This window comes from Berghia stephanieae, chromosome 7 (genome assembly GCF_034508935.2).
Source record: "Berghia stephanieae isolate SIO BIC M18660-M18661 chromosome 7, UCSD_Bste_1.3, whole genome shotgun sequence".
NCBI lineage: Eukaryota > Metazoa > Mollusca > Gastropoda > Nudibranchia > Aeolidiidae > Berghia > Berghia stephanieae.
The window spans coordinates 29,453,547-29,476,046 of NC_088366.1; the positions used below are offsets into that span (position 1 = coordinate 29,453,547).

The window sequence follows — 22,500 nt, forward strand, 5'->3', positions numbered from 1 at the left end:
AGTGATCCCTCCCACTCGTGAGATATATTAAATATGCATTACCTTACCTTACCCGGGTTCCATCTCTTTCCAGAGGTCGGATGTCATGGCCTGAGATGCATTAGATTATGTCAAATAGTTTTTAGAAATGGAAAAAAAATGACCGATACGTACTGGTAGTAATGTTGAGTAGTCTTTCGGATCCATTAGCTCCTAGAGCCAGAGTTTATCCCGGTTTTCATAGCTATTCAATCACTGGTGGGTGGAGTCAGAACAAAATCTGGACTTCACCGGATTAGATCGACTTAGGTCCCTTTGCGTGTGAAGAAGCGAGTGCTCTACCAACTGAACCTACCAACAAAACCAGTTTCGTCTCGTTGCATCAGACATTTCATTTTTTATTGTGACCAACCGTGTCAATACGGTAATATAATGACGGAGTGTACTTTACGCTGAGAATCGAATGACGTCAGTATAATCATGGGATGGACTAGATGTTGTCAATCGAATTTTAAACTTAAAATTTGCATCATAATTTTTTTTGACAAATACTGATCAAATAATTTATGATATCAAATTTCTTTATCGGGATATAAATTTTAGCTAATTATGAAATTTGAGTTAAATGTTTTATGTTCTTTGGATGCGGCGCTTCTAGATTCCTCTAGTCCTAATAGACCCAGTTATTGCTGAGTGGCCAGAAGGGGGGGGGGGGGGGGGGGGGTAAAGACCAACTGAACCTCGACTACGCCGGCAACCGACCTAAACTTTTACTAACTCGTCCCCTGGTACCTCCCCATAAGTAACTCGTCGCCCACTACCAAAAGAAAGTGATCGGTGAGATGTATGTTATTTACTACTATAATCAATAGGATCAATAAAAACTGTTTGATGCTACTTTGAGCTTTACCAACTGTCCATGTTCTTTTGATATTCTACGTGCCTTGTGACATTACTTTTGTCGCAGTATCACGCTATGATTTAACAAACGGTGCGATTCGACCCAATCCCTTTGTGTTTGAAGCTAGTGCTCTACCATGCCAACTCGTCTGATTCAGCCTCAAAAATAGAAAGATAAAGGCGATTTTCAAGCATTCCCCATATTATTGTGTTCCGCCTAAAAGTGTGTAAATCCCTTTTTGAAAGCATCCATTTCACCATTACATCATAGGGTGACATATGTATTTTATGGCACCCGAAACGCATCGCTTGTGGTAAAACCTACGTCATGTCACAACGGCACAGACACGTAATTGCATAATGCATGTTTCAAGCAAGACAGCTGTGTGCGATTTAAAACTAGTTTGTTTTTTTAAATTGCAATAATAATAATAATAATAATACAATAATAATGATGATGGTGATAATAATAATAATAATAATAATAATAATATAATAATAATAATAATAATAATAATAATAATAATAATGATAATAATAATAATAATAATAATAATAATAATAATAATAATAAAAGAATATGCTTGAGCAATTACCTATATAAATTATTATCAACTAAACGTGATCAAAGCGCTTTACAAGGGGTTCCTAGCCACCAACAACACCTTATACGTAGAACGACACATGACGCCTGTAAGGCGATATGGCAAAATATAGTCAGTCACCTTTTGAACATATCTGCATAACAGCATGCTTTTCCTCAATCGCCTATATTAAAATTTGTGCGCTTATGTAGTCTGGTGATATGACACACGCCACCGGATCGAAATGTCTTGGGTTCGAGTCCCGCTGTGAGCGGCGCTTAGCTGAGCTCTTGGCAAAGTCTCATTAATCACATTCTCGCACCGTTCTCGTGTTTAAAATGAGTACTTGGTCGTTAACAGAGTTGTCTCTGTCGGAATAAAATGTAAAATCGCCAAACAGATGTCGTGTCTCGTCCTACATGTTAAGTGTTGCTGTTTACTAGAGACCCCTTGTAAATCGCTTTGAGTACGTTTAGTGGGTAATGCGTAATATAAAAGCTCACGTTTTTGTTTTGTTTTCGTTTTTAATTCTAAAGAATGTATATAATCTGAGGGGTTGGGGGGGGGGGGGGGGGGGGTTTGGCCTGCAGAAATGCACATAAGGAAAACTAAGTCTGTGCTAGAAAAAATACACCTATCTGTGACTTACCATAGTTATAACATTTACATTTAGCTTTTATCTCAAATACGCAGGAAATTGGAGGCTTATTATTTCGGTTAACACTGTACAGAACATTTTTAAAATAATTTTAAAATGAGCTTTTATTTAGCGCAATATCCACTAAACGTGCTCAATAACTTTATAATGGGTCCCTGACCAACGGCAACATATAACATGAAGAACGAGACATGACGCCTGTTAAGTGATTTTACATTTTTTTTCCTGAAAGAGACAAAGCTGTTAACGGCCAGGTACTAATTTTTCACCTGAGTACGGCGAGAGAATGTGAGTAAAGAGCCTTTTCCTGGGACTAAACTATGCGCCGAGCGAGGCTCGAACCCAGGACCTTCCGATCCGAAAGCGAGTGTTACACCACAAGACCACATAACCGCAAACAGCTACGTCTAAGCTTAGTGAGATGAAATCCTCGTCTCTCGGGACATTGTAAGGTTGGCATATTCATTTATCAAACGTTTCATTTTGGGCATCAAGTCTAACAGTAACGTAAACGTAGTTTATTACGTATGTCACGTGGGCACTGTAATGGATTTTATTTAGGGGAGGTGGGAGAGGGGGGGGGGGCAGTTGTTGTTGTTGTTTTGTTTTGTTTTACTTTTACCTCCGCATTTTATGAGAATCCTGTATAATATGTCACTTATCTTGTTTTTCTGGGGTTTTTTGTTGTTGTTGTTGATTCAGGTTAGGGGTAATTGTGGAAGCGCCCCTCGCGCTGTTCTTCTGTAAGCTGTAGCCCATAGCGCTTTATCGTACTTTCGTCTATTCCTTAGCGATCAGAACGCTGGTTCTGAATTATTTTGACAGTTACGCACTTTGATTTATTTGTTAAAATGAACATTTTTAGAAACGCCCGCGGTGGATCTCCGGGAAAGGCTCCAGAGGTGTCTTCATACGTTAATGTTGCACATGTATCACCCCTAGGGCCTGTGAATGCAGAGGCTATCGCAATCAGTCTAATTATTACGATTTCACAAATATCAGAGTCATCAGAACCATGACACAATCGGACACACTGCCCACCTACAAATTCTAATGAGTGGCCTTGTGATGTTGCAACGGTCATTGACCGATTGATAACAGGAATTATACTCTAACTTAATTACTGAACTAAAACCAATAAATGTTACAGTGACACTACATTTTACGCCCTTTACCAGCCATGGGATCCTGATATCTCAATTGGAGAGTAATCGCCTCACAAGTAAAGAGTCCTGTATTGATCCCGGCTGCAGTAATTTTTTTTTCTGATCACTTTATCAATAGTTTGGAAGCTGGGTCCATTGGATCTGACGGCAACCTAGTACGTTTGACTAAAATCTTTTCTAAAGGTAGAGAGCAAATACAATTCAGATTTAGAAAGCCCCTTTAAAGATTTATGCCGATCACTGGACGTCTTCAAGTTGAGAGCGTTCTGTCAGAATCAGAGTCGTCTCTGTCTTGGTCACCCTGTGATTATGAGTCGCTTCCTCTCAGAGCAAAAGCTTCTGCCCTACCCAACGTTTTCAACCAATCAAAATTACAGCTGCGGAGTAGGTACTGAATAAAGCAGATTGATTAATTAATAAGAGAAGAAAGCTTTTGAAATTAATATATTTAATAAAATGTGAGGTTTTTAAGTATGTTACGTCAGATTCCTGACATATTCCGAAGGTAATCTCTTTGTTATTTTCGGTGGAGATACATAATTTCATCAATCAATCAGACCTGCTGTGTCAGAAACGACAACGAATGATGCGAAAGGATCATCGGCACTCAGGCGACTCCGGGTCGGATTGGCGTGTTTCCGAAAGCTACGATTCCTGATTGACATGGGCCCCTGCCAATTTTTGTCCACCAATTAAGAGTTTAGTATGCTTGACAAGCTAAGCGTCTTATCGGTGCTATGCCCAATTGGCTTGAATCGATTTCAACCTAACCCGGTAGTAAGGGGAGTCAATTCCTACCTGACCCGAAACGACCCCGGAGGCCGCTCAGCAGAAAGACAAACCATTTTGCTCTATTCGGCGATAAGGACACAACAGTTCTGACTTATGAATGTAAAGATCTCTGTGGCTCTCTGCCCGCTCCTAGAGAATTTCTTTGTTCAATGATTTAAACGTAGTTGCATTAAAATTTTTTATTCTTTTGATAGAAGGCTGCCGGAGAGATAGATATCGCATTTCATGTACTGTCCTCATGGGACAAGCATGTATGATCCATAGTTGTCTAACCGATATCAAAGCTCTCTGTTTGCCTTGTTGCACCTCCTTAACTTTTACCGTGCAAGCTACAATGCGATAAATAAAGTCAAAGGTCAAAGTTCATTGTGGCATAATAAAGCAATTTCAATCTAGGCTTCTGTGCATCGACAAAATACTTTTTGGAATTTACCCAGAAAAACAACATTTAACTTCAATTGTGTAGTAGATTGAGATGACCAAAACTTGTCAAAAAGATTCCTTTGAAGTCCCAGGCTTTTGCAGTTTTTACTTATTCGGAGTTACCATAATAATAGTGATACTAAATAGTGTATTTAATTCATATTTGAAGTAATATTTTTCTGGACAAAATGAAAAATAAATGCTTTTTGTCAAACATGGCAGTTCAGGTCGTCGTATGATAACTACCCAAAGTCTGACTGTTTGGCTTATCCAAAATTCAGAAAGCTGATAGGCCCTGACAAATATGGTCGTCCCGGCCAAATATGGCACAGTTACGGTAAGCATTGCCGGGTCATCGGGTCATTCATGATAGATCCACTTATCTCGGAGATTTGTTGGAACCGCTTAACAGGATGTCATGTAATATACGTTTGTTAAAATCCGGATTGTGAACGTGGTTAAGCGCTACGAATAGAAGATGACTGGTCTTGGATGTGAATTTCAAATATCAGTTAAGATAAAAATTTTTCTCTCTACAAGATCTTAGTTATTTTGAATTATTTGATTATTTAGAAACAGAAGTGATGGCAAATTGGAATACTAAGCAATTTGAGTTTAAACTCAACATTTAAAATATTTTTAAAACACAAAAGTAGTCATTCTTTGATAAATTTACCTCTAAGTATATAGTTGCATTATTCCTTTATTTTGTTAGTAGAAGGCCCAGAACGGGTACCGTTGCAGTCCACTTTCCAACTTGGAACCTAGAGGATTATGTCAGCTATACAGTTGGGCATCTGAAGCCAAAAAAGCTGATACTCAATCTATTATTTTGATAAATGATTACTGCTTTTGTGTCGGTCTCAACCCCGATGTAACAATCTTACATTCCATTAATCAGTGTGCTGCGCAATCCTCCATTCCTTCCTAGTTGACCATATGGAACAAATATCTGATGTCAGTAATAAAAAGAGTTTGTACCGTGTCCTTTTAAAAACAAAAACAGAAAACGGCTCTTATTTCCTTGACTGCCTTTAGTCAGGTACTCCTTTAAACCCAAGTAGAGTTTATGATAAAATAATAAATAGCATTTCTAAAGTGCGTAACCTTGACGATTTCGTGTTCTATGCGCTTTACAATGGCAATAATACTATGAACAACATTAAACATTTGTAAAAAAAAATCTAATAACGCACATTTTATTAATGCAATCTATTTCTCATAACATTCGTCTTTATTCTGTTTGTCCTCAATACGACTATGCACTCTGCTTCATTTCTTGTCTCCTTGTATTCTCAAATAATTAGATTATCAATTATATCTATGGCTTCCTTTTCCAATCCATTATTTCAATAAAGCGGATTTTGAAATTTTCCGAATTTCTTTACAATTATACGGAGGCTAGAATGAGATAGAAGAAGATATTCGTTGCTAGACAAAGTTCACAGCTGTTTTGCTGTTTTTGACACTTGATCACTTTTGAGTGCGAGAATAAGGTTACCAGTCGGGCTCCACGTGTTTTTTTTTTTTAGTTTCAGGTTCGTTTGATTGAAATTTTTGAGGATTTAAAAAATGTGCTTTAGTTATTCTTGAAGATATTCGTACCAATAATCTACTAAATTTTAAATTATCAAGGAAAAAGTCTGTCGCGGTTTTGTGTTGTTTTTTTTTTTTCCCACGGCATCTAGAAATCTTTTATTGGAGTAGATCAGAATTCATAAAAGTTATTGGTTTGTAAGTCTTAAAACTATTTATTGTCAACATGCCGAGAATGGTAGAAAAGGCCCAGAATGTGGTTTCTTCTCTTGCGAAGTGGGACCCATGTAAGGTAAATAAGATAGTCATTGTTCATATGTGTAACAGTGTCACTTTTATTTATTACTCATACCATTGTCATTATCATATCACATTCATCACTTGCTGTTAAGACATAAACACTGCCACTTCTATTAGGCTACTAAAATTGCTTCTGCTACTGCTGCTTCTGCTATTAAAAGTAATACTTCTATTACTTCTACTACTACTACTACTACTACTACTACTACTACTACTACTACTACTACTACTACTACTACTACTACTACTACTACTACTGTGGTTGGATGGATAAGCCCATGCATTAGGTACAGAGAGGATGGGATGATAAACAATTATTGATAGAAAAGATAGGATACTACCAAACCTGTGCTTTAATGTGACTTTATTCCAAGATAATTTGGCGAAACCATTTAAAAATTAAGCTTTTGTTTACCGCAATATTGAATAGACGTGCTCACGGCGCTTTGCAAGGGGTCCATGGCCAACATCAACACTTATATGCAGGATATACACATGACGCCTGTGAGGTGATACTGCAATTTTTTCAGACAAGAGACAACACTGATACCGGACAGGTACTCATTTCAAACCTTATTACTCAGAGAGACTGTGAGTAAAGATTTTTTTCCAAGGCCTCAACTATGCACCGCTCAGAGCAAGATTCGAACCCAAGACCTTCCGTGCAGGCTCCGAGCGCCTCACAATGATATAAAAGTGATAAAATACTCTATTGCAATGACTAAGAATTTATCTTTCAACATCTAGTCATTTAACCAAGTTCAAATTTTGTACTACTTCGAGGCAATGGGTCTCAAATTAAATATTTATCCAATATGGCTAAACACTACTTCTATTTGCAAAGTTCTGGGGAAAAAAAGCTAGACTTATATCCCAATACCTAATAAGGGCAAACTATCGTTGCGACAAAGTTTCACAGATAATATGAAACAAGTCGAGGGCCGATGAATTATGTTTCTTTTTTCTATTTTATTTGAAATTCCAGAACATTATTTTCGGATTAACGAACAAGTCGGATAAATGCCCAGAGCCTGACGTTATGAGCCAATTTATTTCTAGCACTATGAACGAAGAAGCGCGGACATAATTTACAAGAGGTGTAATAGCGGTCAATGCTACAACGTTGTGCTTCAATTGATAAAGTCTGTGTAACACGGAGTCTAAGATAGTGTTTGAATATGACCCATATTGATTACAATACAGTACTCAGACAAAAGCACTTTTAAGAATATTTTGGCCAGAAAAAGTTTGCTTCCAACATCTATCAACTAAATGTACTCTCCACTTTCCAACACGTCTAAAATCTGACAACTCTTTGAAGTATCTTGTTTTGATACCTTTTTACATTAAGCCTCGTTTTAAATGACCGATATTTAACTATCTCCTTACCAACTATTGGAAAATCGTCACATTCGTTACGATATAACAAACATTTTTCTTATTCAAATTTCTTTTGTACATCATAAAATTTGAAGAAAATAAACAGTGTGTTGTAGAGCATGTTTTTGCAAAAGAAATTATATATCGCAATAATTTTACTGCTATTGTGTTTGAGTGATAAAAAATCTATTTTGAGTTAGCTGGGTGTGAAGTTTTGGGGGGAAATCTTGAAATTGGATGGTAAGGAGAGGGTTAAAGAAAAAGTTTTCTGGCCAAAATGAAAATAATGACTTTTGGCAGAATGCGACAGTACGGACTAAACCTGGTAGATTTGAAGGTAGAACGTAAACGTGACTCAGATCGTTTTAATAAACTAAAAGACCCGAGTATCCGCTTCCAGCAGCAGATGGGCTATGTTGTAATACTCTGAAATAAAAAAAAAAACAAAGTTTTTGGCCAGAAAACTCGTCCTTCAAATCGATTTTAAAATGTAACTCATCTTGTCCAAAACTCTAAGGCCTGATATTTTATTCCATGATGATGGACAAATGGGTATCTTCCTCTTCTTAAATACACTTTTCAACATCGGGTTAATCAATTGGAGTATATTTCGTTTTGTGGTAACCATTTGCTTTGATAAAGAGTCAAGTCTTTTCAACAGGAAAATAAGTGCATCAAAGCTGAGATTATTCAAAATACCCCAAAATCACAGGGACAAAGTTCCCCCTTAATGCAAAGTTACCCCAGTTGATGATACTGAATTGAGACGGTAGATAAACACATATAATTATAACCTTATTCGGATTGTCAGTTTTTAGTAACCCCCCCCCCCCCCCCAATCGCGTTTGCCACAAAATGAGCCTTGACGCGATCAAAACATTTCTTTTCAGTTCCATCAGGTAAACAATAAGAGATAATCTAATACACCTGTCGTGTAAACAAATGAACGCTGTTGACCACCACCATCACAGAAATCATCATCATCATCATCATCATCATCATCACCATCATCCTAATCATCATCATCATCATCATCATCATCATCATCATCATCATTATCATCATCATCATCCTTTCTTCTACTCCCTTCCTCCTATAGTTTCGACCATCTCTAGTTGGTTTATTATCCCAACGCCCAACAATAATCTTATCTCCACTTCCATAAATGTCTGTCTGTGTCACCGTGATTCGGAACATCAACGACTATAGAGGCAAGGGGTTGGAAGATAACACTTTGCACCAATTGGGTGTCGTTGCCATAATGCAACCTGCAAGAAGTACTTAAATTCAAGAGATGAATTAAAAATTACGAGACCATCACTACCGTTGTTAATTATTGACAAAACGCATTAAAATTTTAAAATTTAGATAACTATTTCTCATTGATGCCAATTATCTTTGCTGTTTCTTCATGCATTGATAGAATGAATGTACCCTTCCCCTTCCCCCCCCCCCCCAACTTTTACTAAAACATTTCGGGTCAAAAAGTAGTTCTTCTATTTCACTTTTTCTTGCACTATGCATTATGATAACTGAAATACTAGAGCTGCTTAACTCGCATTTCATCGTCGTGGTCATGGTAAAGAATGAGTAAAATGAATATCTCACGGTTAATACTTTTTTTCCGTTTGAAAGAAACTATTTAAGTATTTCAGCGTTTATTTTTAGCGTCAAATATTGTCTTACATATTGAAAAAAAAATGAGCATGAAATATCGCAATATCTACTTTACGTACTCAAAGCGCTTTACAGGCGGTCTCTAGCTAACAGCAAGAGCAAAAATGTAGGACGAGACATGAAGGCTTTAAGGCGATATTAACAATATTTTGTGACAGAAACAATACAGTTAACGGCCATGTTCTAACTTTACATCCTGAGACGATAAGAAAATGTGAGAAAAAAAAGCATTTTCCGAGCACTCACATTTGCGCCGCTCAAAGCAGGACTCGAACCCGGGACCTACCGATCCAAGCGCGACTGCCACACCACAAGACCCAAAAGCTGCACGGTTAAGGTTCGCTTTTTCCTGGAAACCCCATGTAAAGCACTTTATGCCATTCAGTTTATTTTGCGCAATGTAAATGCTCACGTTTTTTTTTTATTTACGTAAACTCGAGAATCCCCGTTTAAGATAATCAAATATAGGTCAACAGAAAACTGTCAGCTAAATACACTTTTCTTAGATACAGATCAACGTCGATAATAATGATTTATCACAATGACAGATCTGTCGTACTCTGGAAAAACCCATATTTAAAAATTTGGTCAGAAAACTCGTCCTTCAAATTTCGAAAACAGCAGAGTGGTATAGTCTTCGCCGCATTATAACCAAAAGACACAGGGTCCGAATTCTACTGCCGCGATACGTGGTATTGTGCTAATAACTCTCTTCCTTACTAATGTGACACTGTTCTTATGGCGTACCATAATCAGAATAGTTCTGCTTTGATCTCCAGTATCGGGGTATCATAATTATCTTCGAAATTTGACATATTTATTTATAGTTAAGTGGTAGATACAGATAAACACAATACTATAATCTTCTAAGTGAATGAGTTTTAAATTGAATTGAAATGAATTGAAATAAAATAGATATATGTGAATGTTTAAATAGATTCACGATGTTTCATTTATTCCCCCAACAGGTCGTATGAAACATTATTCCATTTTATACAGTACAAATCGCCTATCAGGCGTCATTTTTGTACTGACACTTTTACAATATCCTATACTGTGTAAAACCAGTTACCGACGTGTACATGTTTGCAGATCTGAGAGCCGAACGCAATTATGGGCTTGATTTAACATTTTTAATGGACAATATTTTAGGTTGGTTTGAGGATATTTTGAGACCATTGCCATTTTGATCATCAGACCTGTAAATAACTCCACGTTGCCAGTTAGTCATTCGCATCTAATCAAATAATTAGACCCAATATGATTTTCTGTATTGAGTATCTTAAGTGTTCGAAATTTTTCCATGTGATGATAAAGATGCTACCATGGACGTTAGTCTAAGAGGATAAGTTTTGAATTTAAATATTAAATGAAGTAAATTGATTTGGGGGGGGGGGGGGAGGGGGAGCTGCATGGTACAGCGATGTGGTCTTGGCGTCGTACCCAAAATGAATTCGACTCCCCGCGGCGCAATGTGGCCTTGAGGATGTCACCTCGCCCAAGGTCACTTTGCGGTTCTGCACTTGGAAAATAGACCATAAAGACAATTTTCCACTTGAGAAAGAATAAAGCAAATTTATTTAAGTCATTTTAGAAAAAAAAATGTCAATCTAATCTTGAATGAATTTCGATGGTAAACTGGTATTTTCAATGCGTCATTTGAATGGGATAAAAGTGACACAAACTGTCTTATTCGGTTTACGTAATGTGGCAGGGGCTCTCTACTAATCAGGAGAGTATCCTGAATATAGTTGTTATCAGTTGTCAGGCAGATAACCAAATTTGGCACGTCATAAAATCAGGAAGGACACGTGTTTATATGTGTTTGTGTATGCTTGTGTGGGCATGAGTGTGCTAGACAAAATATTTTTAAAAAAATAATAATAATAATCTAAAAAAAAAGAGAGAGAGAGAGAGAGAGAGAGAGAGAGAGAGAGAGAGAGAGAGAGAGAGAGAGAGAGAAACCACTTCATTTAAATGTGTGTTTTAATCATTTTAATTCTAAATTCACTTTTCAGTATCTCGACGTAATGTCACATTGAAGCAGTGGGTAAAAGGAACCTGTAATCTAAAATCTGCATGTTCTTGCATTCCTTTGAAAATATTAATAAAGAGAATTGACGCCATTCAGCTCTTTATCGCTCTTTTTAGACAGCCATTTTAATGATTAGTTCTCACTATATCAACGAGACTATAAACGTTCAGGGTTACACATGGTTTTGTGTGTTTGTACGTTATATCCAGCTGGCGGATTTTGTGAATATTTTACCTAGCGTATAGCAGCAATACAGAAATGTTTATCTCTTGTTTTGTTTTTGTTTTTTTACAGGGTGGCGAGAAGAAAGAGAGGGAGATAGATGAGGGTAAAGTGGAACTTCGAAGAGAAGTTAGTCTCATGTCTGGTATTGCCCTCATCATGGGAACAATGATCGGTAAGCCGCCTTTGGAACAAGCTTTTTTTTTTCTTTCTACTCCTCAATTTTTATATATTTCTTTACTTGTTATAACTGAAACAATCAAATTTTGAATATCTGGCTATATTTTTATATGCAGTCGTTTACTACAACTATGTAGAAGTACAATATGTTCCTCTACCTGCCCAATGTTCAAATAAAATTCTTTATAAACTAACTAATCATAGATAAAACTTATTGGGATCGAGGAGCTTAAAATTTTGATCCAATTTATTATGCTTTTTCATAGAAAATCAATTTGTCAATTTTAGCTATGCCCATCCTATGTCAGCAACTGTAAATTTAGACCTTTAGAGGATTGATGATTGAAATTTTACTTTGAAACTTACTGATGGTGCAGTTTAATCAATAATGGAGCAACATGTTCTAAAAGATTTATTTCTTGGACCATTCTAAAGCTTTCAATTACGTGAAGCAGATTATGCTAAACTATTTGAAACTGAAAATGGTTATTATGACACAAAAAATTACATTTACTTTTGGATCTCTTCTGGAATCCAAATAAGATAACGAAGCATTTTAATTTTTCAACATAGAATGTGGAGTAGGTACTTTGAGGTAGCGAAATATCAACTGATTTCTTAACTGCATACACTTTATTCATTTTATTTCAAACTGAAACATGGGAATGAAATGCTCTGGAAAATTTCTTCTAGCTTTTGTAACAAAACATGTGACATAATGTTTTATAAATAAATCATATTGTGTAAATGACTAATAATTACGGGAAATGCTGATTTCTTTCGCAGGTTCTGGCATTTTCATCAGCCCCAAAGGAATGCTGGAAGGTTGTGGATCTGTAGGGCTCACTCTCATTTTGTGGTGTCTATGTGGTGTGCTGACAACTATGGGTAAGAGACGATGAATTGACTAAAAGAAATAGTTGATAAAATAAAGGTCATGCCGAATTAAATGGTATGACACACGTAGCAAAAATCCCATGCTGTCTTTTGCACGAAACGTGGGGTGCCTTGCAATATACTTTGATTAAGTCGAGCTAGAAATTTTCTTTCATGAGAATATACAGATTTGAACAGTAAGCCTGTCTGCATGTACTCTGTCCATTGCTCTTGGATGTTTTGTTGATTTATGGATGAGTGTAGTTATCAATTGATAGCAACGTTATTAAACAAAAATGTCTATGCTGGAGCATATTGATGCCAAAGTGTTGGAAAGAAAGCAAAAGCAGTACCAAGAAACCGCTTTAAAAGATGATAATTCAGGACAGAAATAATATATAATATGATATATAATATAATAATGATATATAATACAATGTGAGATCTTCTTATATATCAAGTCAATAGAATGTACATTTTTACATACTTCCTTTATGGTAACAAATTGTTGCGGGGGGGGGGGGGAGTTCAATGCCGAGAAAATACTTTTTGAAATAGTTAAACAGCACAGAATATATCATCAAGTCATTGAATTGATACCTTTACAGTGTTGTTTTTTGAAAATAAATAATTTCAGGGGCGTTGGTTTATGCTGAGCTGGGCACAATGATACCAAAGTGTGGAGGAGAACACGCCTACCTCATGTACACTTTCACCAAGGATAGAAAGACAGCAAAAGAAAAGAAAGATATCAAGTATAAAGCTGTGGAGCCGGAGCATGGGGAATACTACTCACGGAGCTTAGCCCGGCTTCCTGCGTTTCTGTATGACTGGGTGGCCTTATTCATCATCAGGCCGACCATGTTTGCCATCATGGCCATGGCTTTGGGAACGTACGCGGCCAAACCTTTCTTCCCGGACTGCGATCCTCCTCCCATCCTGGTCAAAATGATCACAGCTGTTGCCATGTGTGAGTACACTCGTTACATTGATGATATGTGTTGAAGTAAAATACTCACATGTTCTGTCCCTAAGATGAATTGTGCCAACACTCAAAACTAAGTGTAACCTTAAACGTTTAGAATCTGATTGAGGTCCTATCCGAAGTGTAAATCTACTGTTCCGGAGGACTGAATACATACCTTGTGTAAATGATTGTCTGGTTTCAAAGTGATGGCATCTTATTTTATATTATAAATATATTATGCTGGTTGTCAATAAAGACCAGCAAACCTCACTCTTTGACGTCCCATTCTTAGAATCTGCCTATGCACCCTGCTACTAAAATAGTTATGCCATCTCGTAATTCAATATGTCACATATTCATTATTCGTCTTCAGGACTAGTTACATACACACTTCCAATTATTTATGAACCAGAAAAGTAGAAGGTGTGACGTCACGACTTTTCTTCCATATTGATAGAATTTAGTGAAAACCAGTCGCTAAAATGGCTGTCTGAAAACAGCAAATAGAGCTGAGTGACGCCAACGTTCTTTCTATATTGCATATTTTGTCATTTAACTAAAAGCAAATTAGAGCATTTATATCGCGCAATATCCACTTAACGTGCTCAAAGATCTTTACAATGGATCCCTGACCAACAGCAACACATAACATGTAGAAAGAAACATGACACCTGTTAGGCGATCTTACATTGTTTCCGACAGAGACAACGCTGTTAAGGACCATGAACTAATTTTACACATAAGTACGTGAGACAATGTGAGTAAAGAGCCTTTTCCAAGGACTCAACTCTGCGCCGAACGAGGCTCGAACCCAGGACCTTCCGATCCGAAAGCGAGTCGTCATACCACTAGACCACATAACCGCATTTAAACAGCTGGATGTTGTTGATTTTGGACTGATCTACTCTAAAACTTCTATGAGCTGAAATTGAGACTAAAAAAATAAAAATCGAAGAAAGTGACATTTATAGATTTAATGTCAGTAGAAATGAATATAAACGAGTAAGATACGCACTTCGCGAGCAGAAGTGCGCCATTTCTGTAATGATTTACCTTTACACGATTAGTATCGATAACCCAGTGGTCATTAATCACGAGTGCAATCGATATTTTTTCTTCTGAACCCACCTCCCTTCCTGTTCATCCTGTAGCTTCTGGGCCTCTTGTATCAGGCGGAACGTATTTTGTGATAAATTGGTGGCCTGTCTATAAGGCTAGCAAACAAATGTTATTGTCTGATCAACGGTATAGGAACAGGGACAAACTCCAGCTTTATGGACCTGTAGCTATAAAGGACTACTTTTCATATCTTAAATCAAAGCATGTTCATAAACTGACACATTTTAATTGGGTACTTTTTAATAAATGCATCCTCAATTCTTCAACCCAATTTTACTTGCATTCTCCCTTGAAATACGGGTATCTTACATACATAATGTGGTAGCCATACAGGATATTGTAACAGCAAACCCACAGCATTTGAAATACATCAAAAGAAGGTATAGATAGTTAAACACAACGAAAACCCAAGCAATCACGGTCTACATATTCCGTTTCCCGTATGACTCATCGATTCTGTGTAGGATTTATCCTATTATAGTTGCTATCCAACAATTGAATATTTTTCCTGTTGCCTATGCTCGTCGCTTGTTTTTTTGTTTTTTTGTTTTTTTGTTTTGTTTTTGTTTTGTTTTTGTTTTTTGTTGACTTTTAAAAAAATATTCTTATTTTATTTTTATTTTTGGTCATAGTAAGATGTGTTAGATTGCATTATCTGTGGGTTCAAACCCCAATCATCGTAGTTTATGAATTCCATGTTAGAATCTAGGCAGAATGCGATGGTATGATTTTAAATCATAGTATTATGGTTTTCATAAAGCATTTTGGTTTTTACATTTTAACTGTTATGTTGATTAAAGTAGCAATCATAAAATACTTGGTTCATTATTTTAATGAGGGTACTACCTGCTGGGATATTGATAGTCTTTGACTTATTCAACGTTCTTCACTTATTTTTCTTTTAAAAAAACAATAACCCTGAAAATATGCGAAACTAAACCTCTAAAGATGAATTTCTTTCTATAAGTAATTGGCATGATGAATTTCCATTCATATAATATTACAAACGTATCAAAAGTCATTTGTATATTAAAAGATATAAAAATTATTTATGCATAATCGAGAGCGTTTAATCTAAAACTATTGACTCTATGTTACAGTATAGATGATAAACAAACCATCCTATGTTATATCCTTTATTCAAAAGCTAGCGATATAAAAACCACATCTGCTCCCAGCTAAATTGTCGCCCTCCGACAAAACACTTTATTTTCATGTTCGGCCATTAGACCCATGGAGACGGAGTTTAATCATTGGTTTCTAAAGCGTGAACGGACAAAAACAATTGCTTTTTACCCTTTCGACAGGAGATAGTCTATCGCAAATATTTTACATACCTCAACCAATGCTGGGTGGAAAAGGGAGAGAGAGAGAGAGAGAGAGAGAGAGAGAGAGAGAGAAAGAGAGAGAGATAGAGAGAAAGAGAGAGAGAGAGAGAGAGAGAGAGAGAGAGGGGGGGGGGGCTGTCAGAATAAAATCGACTTGACTTGGTATCGATCTAGGTCCCATTGCATGCGAAACGAGTTGTCTACCAACTGAGCTGTCAAGAACCCCAAAATAAAGATTATCTTGCCAAATTATTTAAAAAAATTGTTTTGTCAAAATGTTGCAGTAATATCAATTCGTAAGTCATCTTTGCTTATGGCTTACTGTCACTAAACCCTGCGCTAATTTATAAATATGATTATCCTTACTATCCCAGCGTCAACTTATACTGTTATGCTGAATTCGTATTTAGTATATGTTACCAATTATCTCAAATTGGCATTCTCTCTGGGTGAAACAGATGCCAAGAAGTGAAAATACCGGAAATGTGTAAAAACGATTTAGACATATAGTCATTCTCCTCAATAATAGCAAATGCGAAGAAGAAGAAGAAAAAGACGAAGAAGAAGAAGAAGAAGAAGAAGAAGAAGAAGAAGAAGAAGAAGAAGAAGAAGAAGAAGAAGAAGAAGAAGAAGAAGAAGGAAGAAGAATATCAACAAATAAAAAATAAAAAATAATAATAATAAAATAAAATAATAATAATAAGTAAAATAATAAAAAATAATAATAATAAAAAGAAGAAATAAGCGATTACCAGTCTGAAGAAGAAGACAAACGTAAAAAAAAATGTACTCAAGTAACGAGAAAAAGTAAAATTGAACGGTATGCAGAAAAATACGATCAGGGGTAATAAGACACATTATTCTTACCAAGAGAACAGTAACAGAGATTCGACACGAGAAATGAATATTGGTATGAAGAAAAGAAGACTAGTCTTCAAATATTCGAAACACGGGACTTCCAGGAAATCGAAGGTTTGAGATTTTTGAAAATATAAATCTATTTAATCATAGATAATTTAAAGGAATTATTATTCTGGCAATTTATTTATCTTCTCTTTACGGTTTACGTCATACAGGCGACAACGGTCATCTACTAGTACAATAGAAGGCGTGTTATCCCAAAACCGTTTAGTCAATTTTACACTTTTTGAGATCTTCCATCCGGAATAAATTGAAATGTAATTTTATTATTTAGCATCAATATAAACAAAAATTTTCTAAGATTTGTGGTAATATTGAAGGTTGAAATATTATAATAATAGGACCGAATGAAATTCGTTTAGGCAAAATAATTCTCAATATCTCAAAATAGAAGACGAGTTAGAAGTTTTGATAAATTTAATTGAAATTGTCCTGTTGTCCATAATATATATCATTATAGACATATGTTGCGATAGCAGATTGAGTATAGATACGTGTTGAAAAGAAATTTAAAGGCTTAGCTTTCAATTATTACATTGGAACGTGAGCTGTCAAGACAGGAACATGTGGTTTGCCACGTGCTTCTCGACCTTTGTTTACGTTTGGGGCACCTAACTTTACTGCTCTATAGAGCAGTAAAGTTAGGTGCCCCAAACGTAAACAATAACAAGTTGCTAGTGATTTCCGTTAGGGACCGGAATAATTTACGCACAATATAGGTCTCCCAATTTTGTAGTTTGAGTTGTAGGCAATACACTTTCAGTATTGAAAATATGTTTACATAAAATCTAACAGTTGCAGAAATAATAATATAAGGCTAAATTATTATGAAAATCAGGCTCCGAATAATTCTCGTTTTGTTCACACCAGCGCAATAATTTGCTCTGGTCTAAAAATAGAGAGACTGTAACTTTTGATAAATTTTAGAAAATTTTACCTTTGTTCCATAAAATATCCATATCTAGACATTATTTGATGCATGATCGAGTATTTATGAATATGTGTTTCTTTTGCCACCTAACAGCCAAATTTTAAAGGTTATTTTTTTCTATTATTTACATTGGAACGTGAGCTGTCAAGACAGGAACATGTGGTTTGCCACGTGCTTCTCGACCTTTGTTTACGTTTGGGGCACCTAACTTTACTGCTCTATTAATTCTTTTGCATCGGTATCGCCCCGACAAAATACCGTCATGGGTAATAAGACACACTATTCTTACCAAGAGAACAGTAACAGAATATTGGTACTCGACCAGCAGGGGTCGGGGGAAAATCTCGCCGCAATTTTGGATCTAAACGATACCTTCGCTTGTGAGTCGAATCCTCTACCATTTATGATCTATTGGGGATCATAATACTGTTGTAAGATAAAGGACAAAATCCACTTTAGAAAATGTTGGAACTTGGCGCCAAAGTGGTGGAAATATATATTTGATTTTATATAAATATATAAATATATATCTAATATATAATATAAAGTAAATCTACTGATCTGTGCTCCTATCATGTGGCTAAATGAAGACACACATTGTCATTGTTGTTTGTTTATCTTGTGTGGTTTTTTTCTTGGGTATACAGTTCCATTTTTTCACTCCTCTTTTGTATATGTTATAAATAATATAGGAACCTACCCGCTAAACAATACCGAAATAGTCACAAAAATGCTGAAGTACTCTGAAAAATGATATTCAAAATATTTTGGCCAGAAGACGATATCGATATTTAAACAAATAGATAAATAAATAAATAGATAATTAATAAATAGATAAATAGATAGATAAATAAAAATCAAATAGATAATAAATGAATAGATAGATACGTAAAAAATACACATATAAATAAATAAACCAATAATAAGTCAATCAATCAATCAATGAATAAATAAATTAATTAATTAATTAATCACTCAACAAGAATAACTATTATATCCTATCTTTTATCAATGTCATTCTCTTAGTATGTTTGCTTCATCTGGTTTCATTCTTAATTATAAAAGTTCCACTTTTCCCACACATTTTTTTCGATAATAAGTTATATTTACCGCCAAAACAATATAGAAATAGACATACCCCACTAAACTGCAGTAGTCTGAACAAAAACGTTTTAATGACTGGCTAATAAAAAACTAGTCTTTCAAATATTCTGAAACACGGGACTTCCAGGAAATCCGAGGTTTGAGAGTTTTTGACAAGATAAAAGTCTATTTAATCGATGGATATTTAAGGACTTATTTTCTGGCCAATTTTTCTTCTTCTTCCGTTTACGTCACTACAGTGCTGGACACTGGGTCATCTCTGTACAATAGAAGACTGGTTTTCCAAAACTCGTTAAGTCAATTTTTCTACTTTTTGAGATCTTCCATCCATGAGATAAATTGAAATGTAAATTTTATATTAAGCATCAAATAACACAAAAAATTCTTTAGATTTGTGTGAATTTGAAGTTTAAATAAGATATAATGATAGACCGAATGAGAAATTTTAGGGAAAATAATCCTCAATATCTCAAAATGAGAAAACGGAGTTAGGAAGTTTTGGAAAAGCACTCTTCAATTGAAATGTGTCTGATGTGTCCTTCATCTATATAATTATAAACAATGTTGCGATTTACAGAATTAAGTATAGATACGTGTTAAAAGAAAATGTTAAAGGCTTAGCTTTTAAATTATTTTTGGGGCCATTAACAGAATTAAGTATTGATACGTGTTTAAAGAAAATGTTAAAGTCTTAGCTTTCAAATTATTTTTGGGGCCATCTACATTCTATGTCACAATATGTTCAGTCACGGTTTATTTTTTTTTTTAAAGTAGAATTTTGTATCTATATAAGCTAGTTATTTTCTTTATTCTTCATTTTAAATTTACACAAAACATATGCATTTTCCCTGACGTGTCTTTTCAGGCGTGATTGCGTTTGTAAACAGTTACTCGGTTCGTGCAGCCACCATGGTACAGAATGTCACTACCTTCACCAAGCTTATCGCTCTGGGTATCATCAGTGTGGGTGGTCTCGTCAAGCTTTTCCAGGGTACGTTTCGGCTCTACCTCTATTAGCTACACCGCCATTCACCATCGATTCTTTCTTCTTGCACTGTCACTACTGAATCAATTTCAACCTACAATAGAATCATCATCATCATCATCAAAAATCACCATCATAATCATCATCATCATCATCATCATCATCATCATCATCATCATCATCATCATAATCATCATCACCATCATCATTAACATCAAAATCAGCACATCCAATAACTTAACAAAAACAACAGTAACAACAACATATTACTTCCCTATTGTACAAACCAAGCCTAAATACTATAAAAAGTATAAATTGATTATGTACTTCCAACATTTGAGAAATATTCCAGCTGAGGCCAATTTAACGACCAATTTCGTTTAAAATTTCAAATATAGACAAATATAATATTTTTTTTGTCTCCATTGATTTTTATGAAGAAAAAAAAAGCATCTCATATAAAAATATTGGAGTAGAAACAATCTGATACGGACGTTAGTGAAGAGCATTGGTTGGCCTACTGAAAGCTGTGAAGATGGTATCATAACTCTTTTCTTCCTTTCTATGTAATAGGATATACTGAAAGCTTTGAGTAAGACTTTATGACTCTTTCCTTCCTTTCTATGTTTTAGGAAATGAAAACTGTTTTGAAAACTGTTTCATAACTTAATCTTCCTCTCTATATTTTAGGAGATACTGAACGCTTTGAAGACGGTTTCATGACTTTTTTCCTTTCTAATTTTTAGGAAATACCGAAAGCTTTGAGGACAGTTTCGAGGGAACTTCAACAGATGCGGCCACGGTTGCTATAGCCTTCTACAACGGACTTTGGGCTTTCGATGGATGGTGAGTTACAAAGTGTTATGGCATTGATTAACAAACGCAACGCCGTCTTCAGACAGTTGGCTGACATGTTAAAAATACAAGATGTGAGAAAATAAGCCACTGCATTTAACAAACAAACAAACAAACGCCATACATTTCAACATGTGCAGATTACCGCATTATTACGTTGTGTCATAATATAAAAAAGAAATGATTCAATTGAAATAAAAACAACGAGCATTCCGGGGAGATAACCCCTTCATCAGAAATCTTCATCAGCCAACACGCATTTATCTTCCTATAGTGTATATCTTGTGACTTGTACCATATTATCAATCTCATGAGTTGCCTCATGGACTGTGTTTTCTATTTCAGGAATGGATTAAACTATATTACAGAAGAGCTGAAGAATCCTTCGAAGTAAGTATCCAACCTGAATAGCATTGCTTAATTTCGAGCTTTTAGAAAATTTAGTAAAAATATAAACCTATGATACAGGTGACCTATTTCTCTTACTATTGTTTTGCTTCTTCTTCTTCATGTTCTTCGTGTTTTCGTCTTGCCTCCTTATCGACCTCCTGCTCCTTCTCCTCCTCATCATCTTCCCTCCTCACCTTCATCCTGCTCATATCTCCACTTTTGTTTTTATTGCTTCAATTTTTAGGACGTTTAACTTTTTAAATCCGATATAACTTGCTATTTAACATTTAAATAAATTATCATAATCCAGCGTTGATAAAAACGAAAAACAAGACAATAATGGTCTGTTATAAAGAATACAATATTATCAGGATCTATTTGTTTGAGACCAAGACAAATAACAAATAGATCACTAGTTAAAATGCAGAGGGGTATTTTTTTCATCCATCTTCAGTTCTAGAAGAAGCCCAATGGAAGCTGTTTGGACTCGAATTAAGAAGATGCTCTGCGATACCAGAAAATAAAGTCGTAACCTTATATTTTTCTATCACAGTTGCTTAAAACTACAGAGGAGACTTATTACAAGCACATCATCAAAGATACTAAATAATGAATTTTTGAAAAAGATCGAGAACTGCAAGGCATTTATTCAGATCTGAAGTTCTTCAAGACATCGCTCTCATCAGGAAATTTTCAAAGTTAGTCACACGAATAATGAGGAGAAATGCTGGCCTTGAGAGCTGTAGACCACATCAGAGCAAGGCAATACGTTAGTAAGTCACGTGATCGGAGATTGTTTGTTCTAGTTTCTAGTGAATATATTATAGGTAATTGTCATAAGATTATAATTTAATCTGTCTCTTCTCTCTCTATCTCTTTCTTCCCAGAAATCTTCCAAGAGCCATCATGATCGGTATACCCATGACTACTATATGCTATATCATGGCAAATATCGGCTATCTGGCTGTCATGACGAAAGGGGAAATCATGATTTCTCACGCCGTTGCTGTGGTGAGTTCTGATGGAAAGAGAACAATTTCGTCTAAATTTTATCTCATGGAATATCCAACTACTTACATAGTTTAAATCAAAAATAAGCAACATCAAGTTGTTGCCATTACATACGTGGCCATGTATTAATCTGGTACTATGTTAAAATGATCGAAATGAAGAAAATTCAATTCAAATTAAA

At 35.5% G+C, this 22,500-nt stretch overlaps 1 protein-coding gene across 3 annotated transcripts in view; it reads left to right on the forward strand.

Annotated features, from left to right (window-relative positions):
• The window catches only part of LOC144977018 (b(0,+)-type amino acid transporter 1-like), a 53,685-nt gene that overhangs the window by 18,480 nt on the left and 12,705 nt on the right, over positions 1-22,500 (forward strand). For 2 of the 3 annotated variants that reach the window (XM_078921713.1, XM_078921711.1), the window contains 7 exons: positions 11,725-11,827; positions 12,619-12,720; positions 13,346-13,678; positions 19,944-20,069; positions 20,810-20,909; positions 21,264-21,308; positions 22,196-22,319. In XM_078921713.1, coding sequence (XP_078777839.1) covers positions 11,725-11,827; positions 12,619-12,720; positions 13,346-13,678; positions 19,944-20,069; positions 20,810-20,909; positions 21,264-21,308; positions 22,196-22,319 — 933 coding nt within the window. Of the gene's footprint in view, positions 1-5,946; positions 6,331-11,724; positions 11,828-12,618; positions 12,721-13,345; positions 13,679-19,943; positions 20,070-20,809; positions 20,910-21,263; positions 21,309-22,195; positions 22,320-22,500 lie in introns of those variants that run through there. The other variant, XM_078921710.1, reaches the window with a different exon arrangement.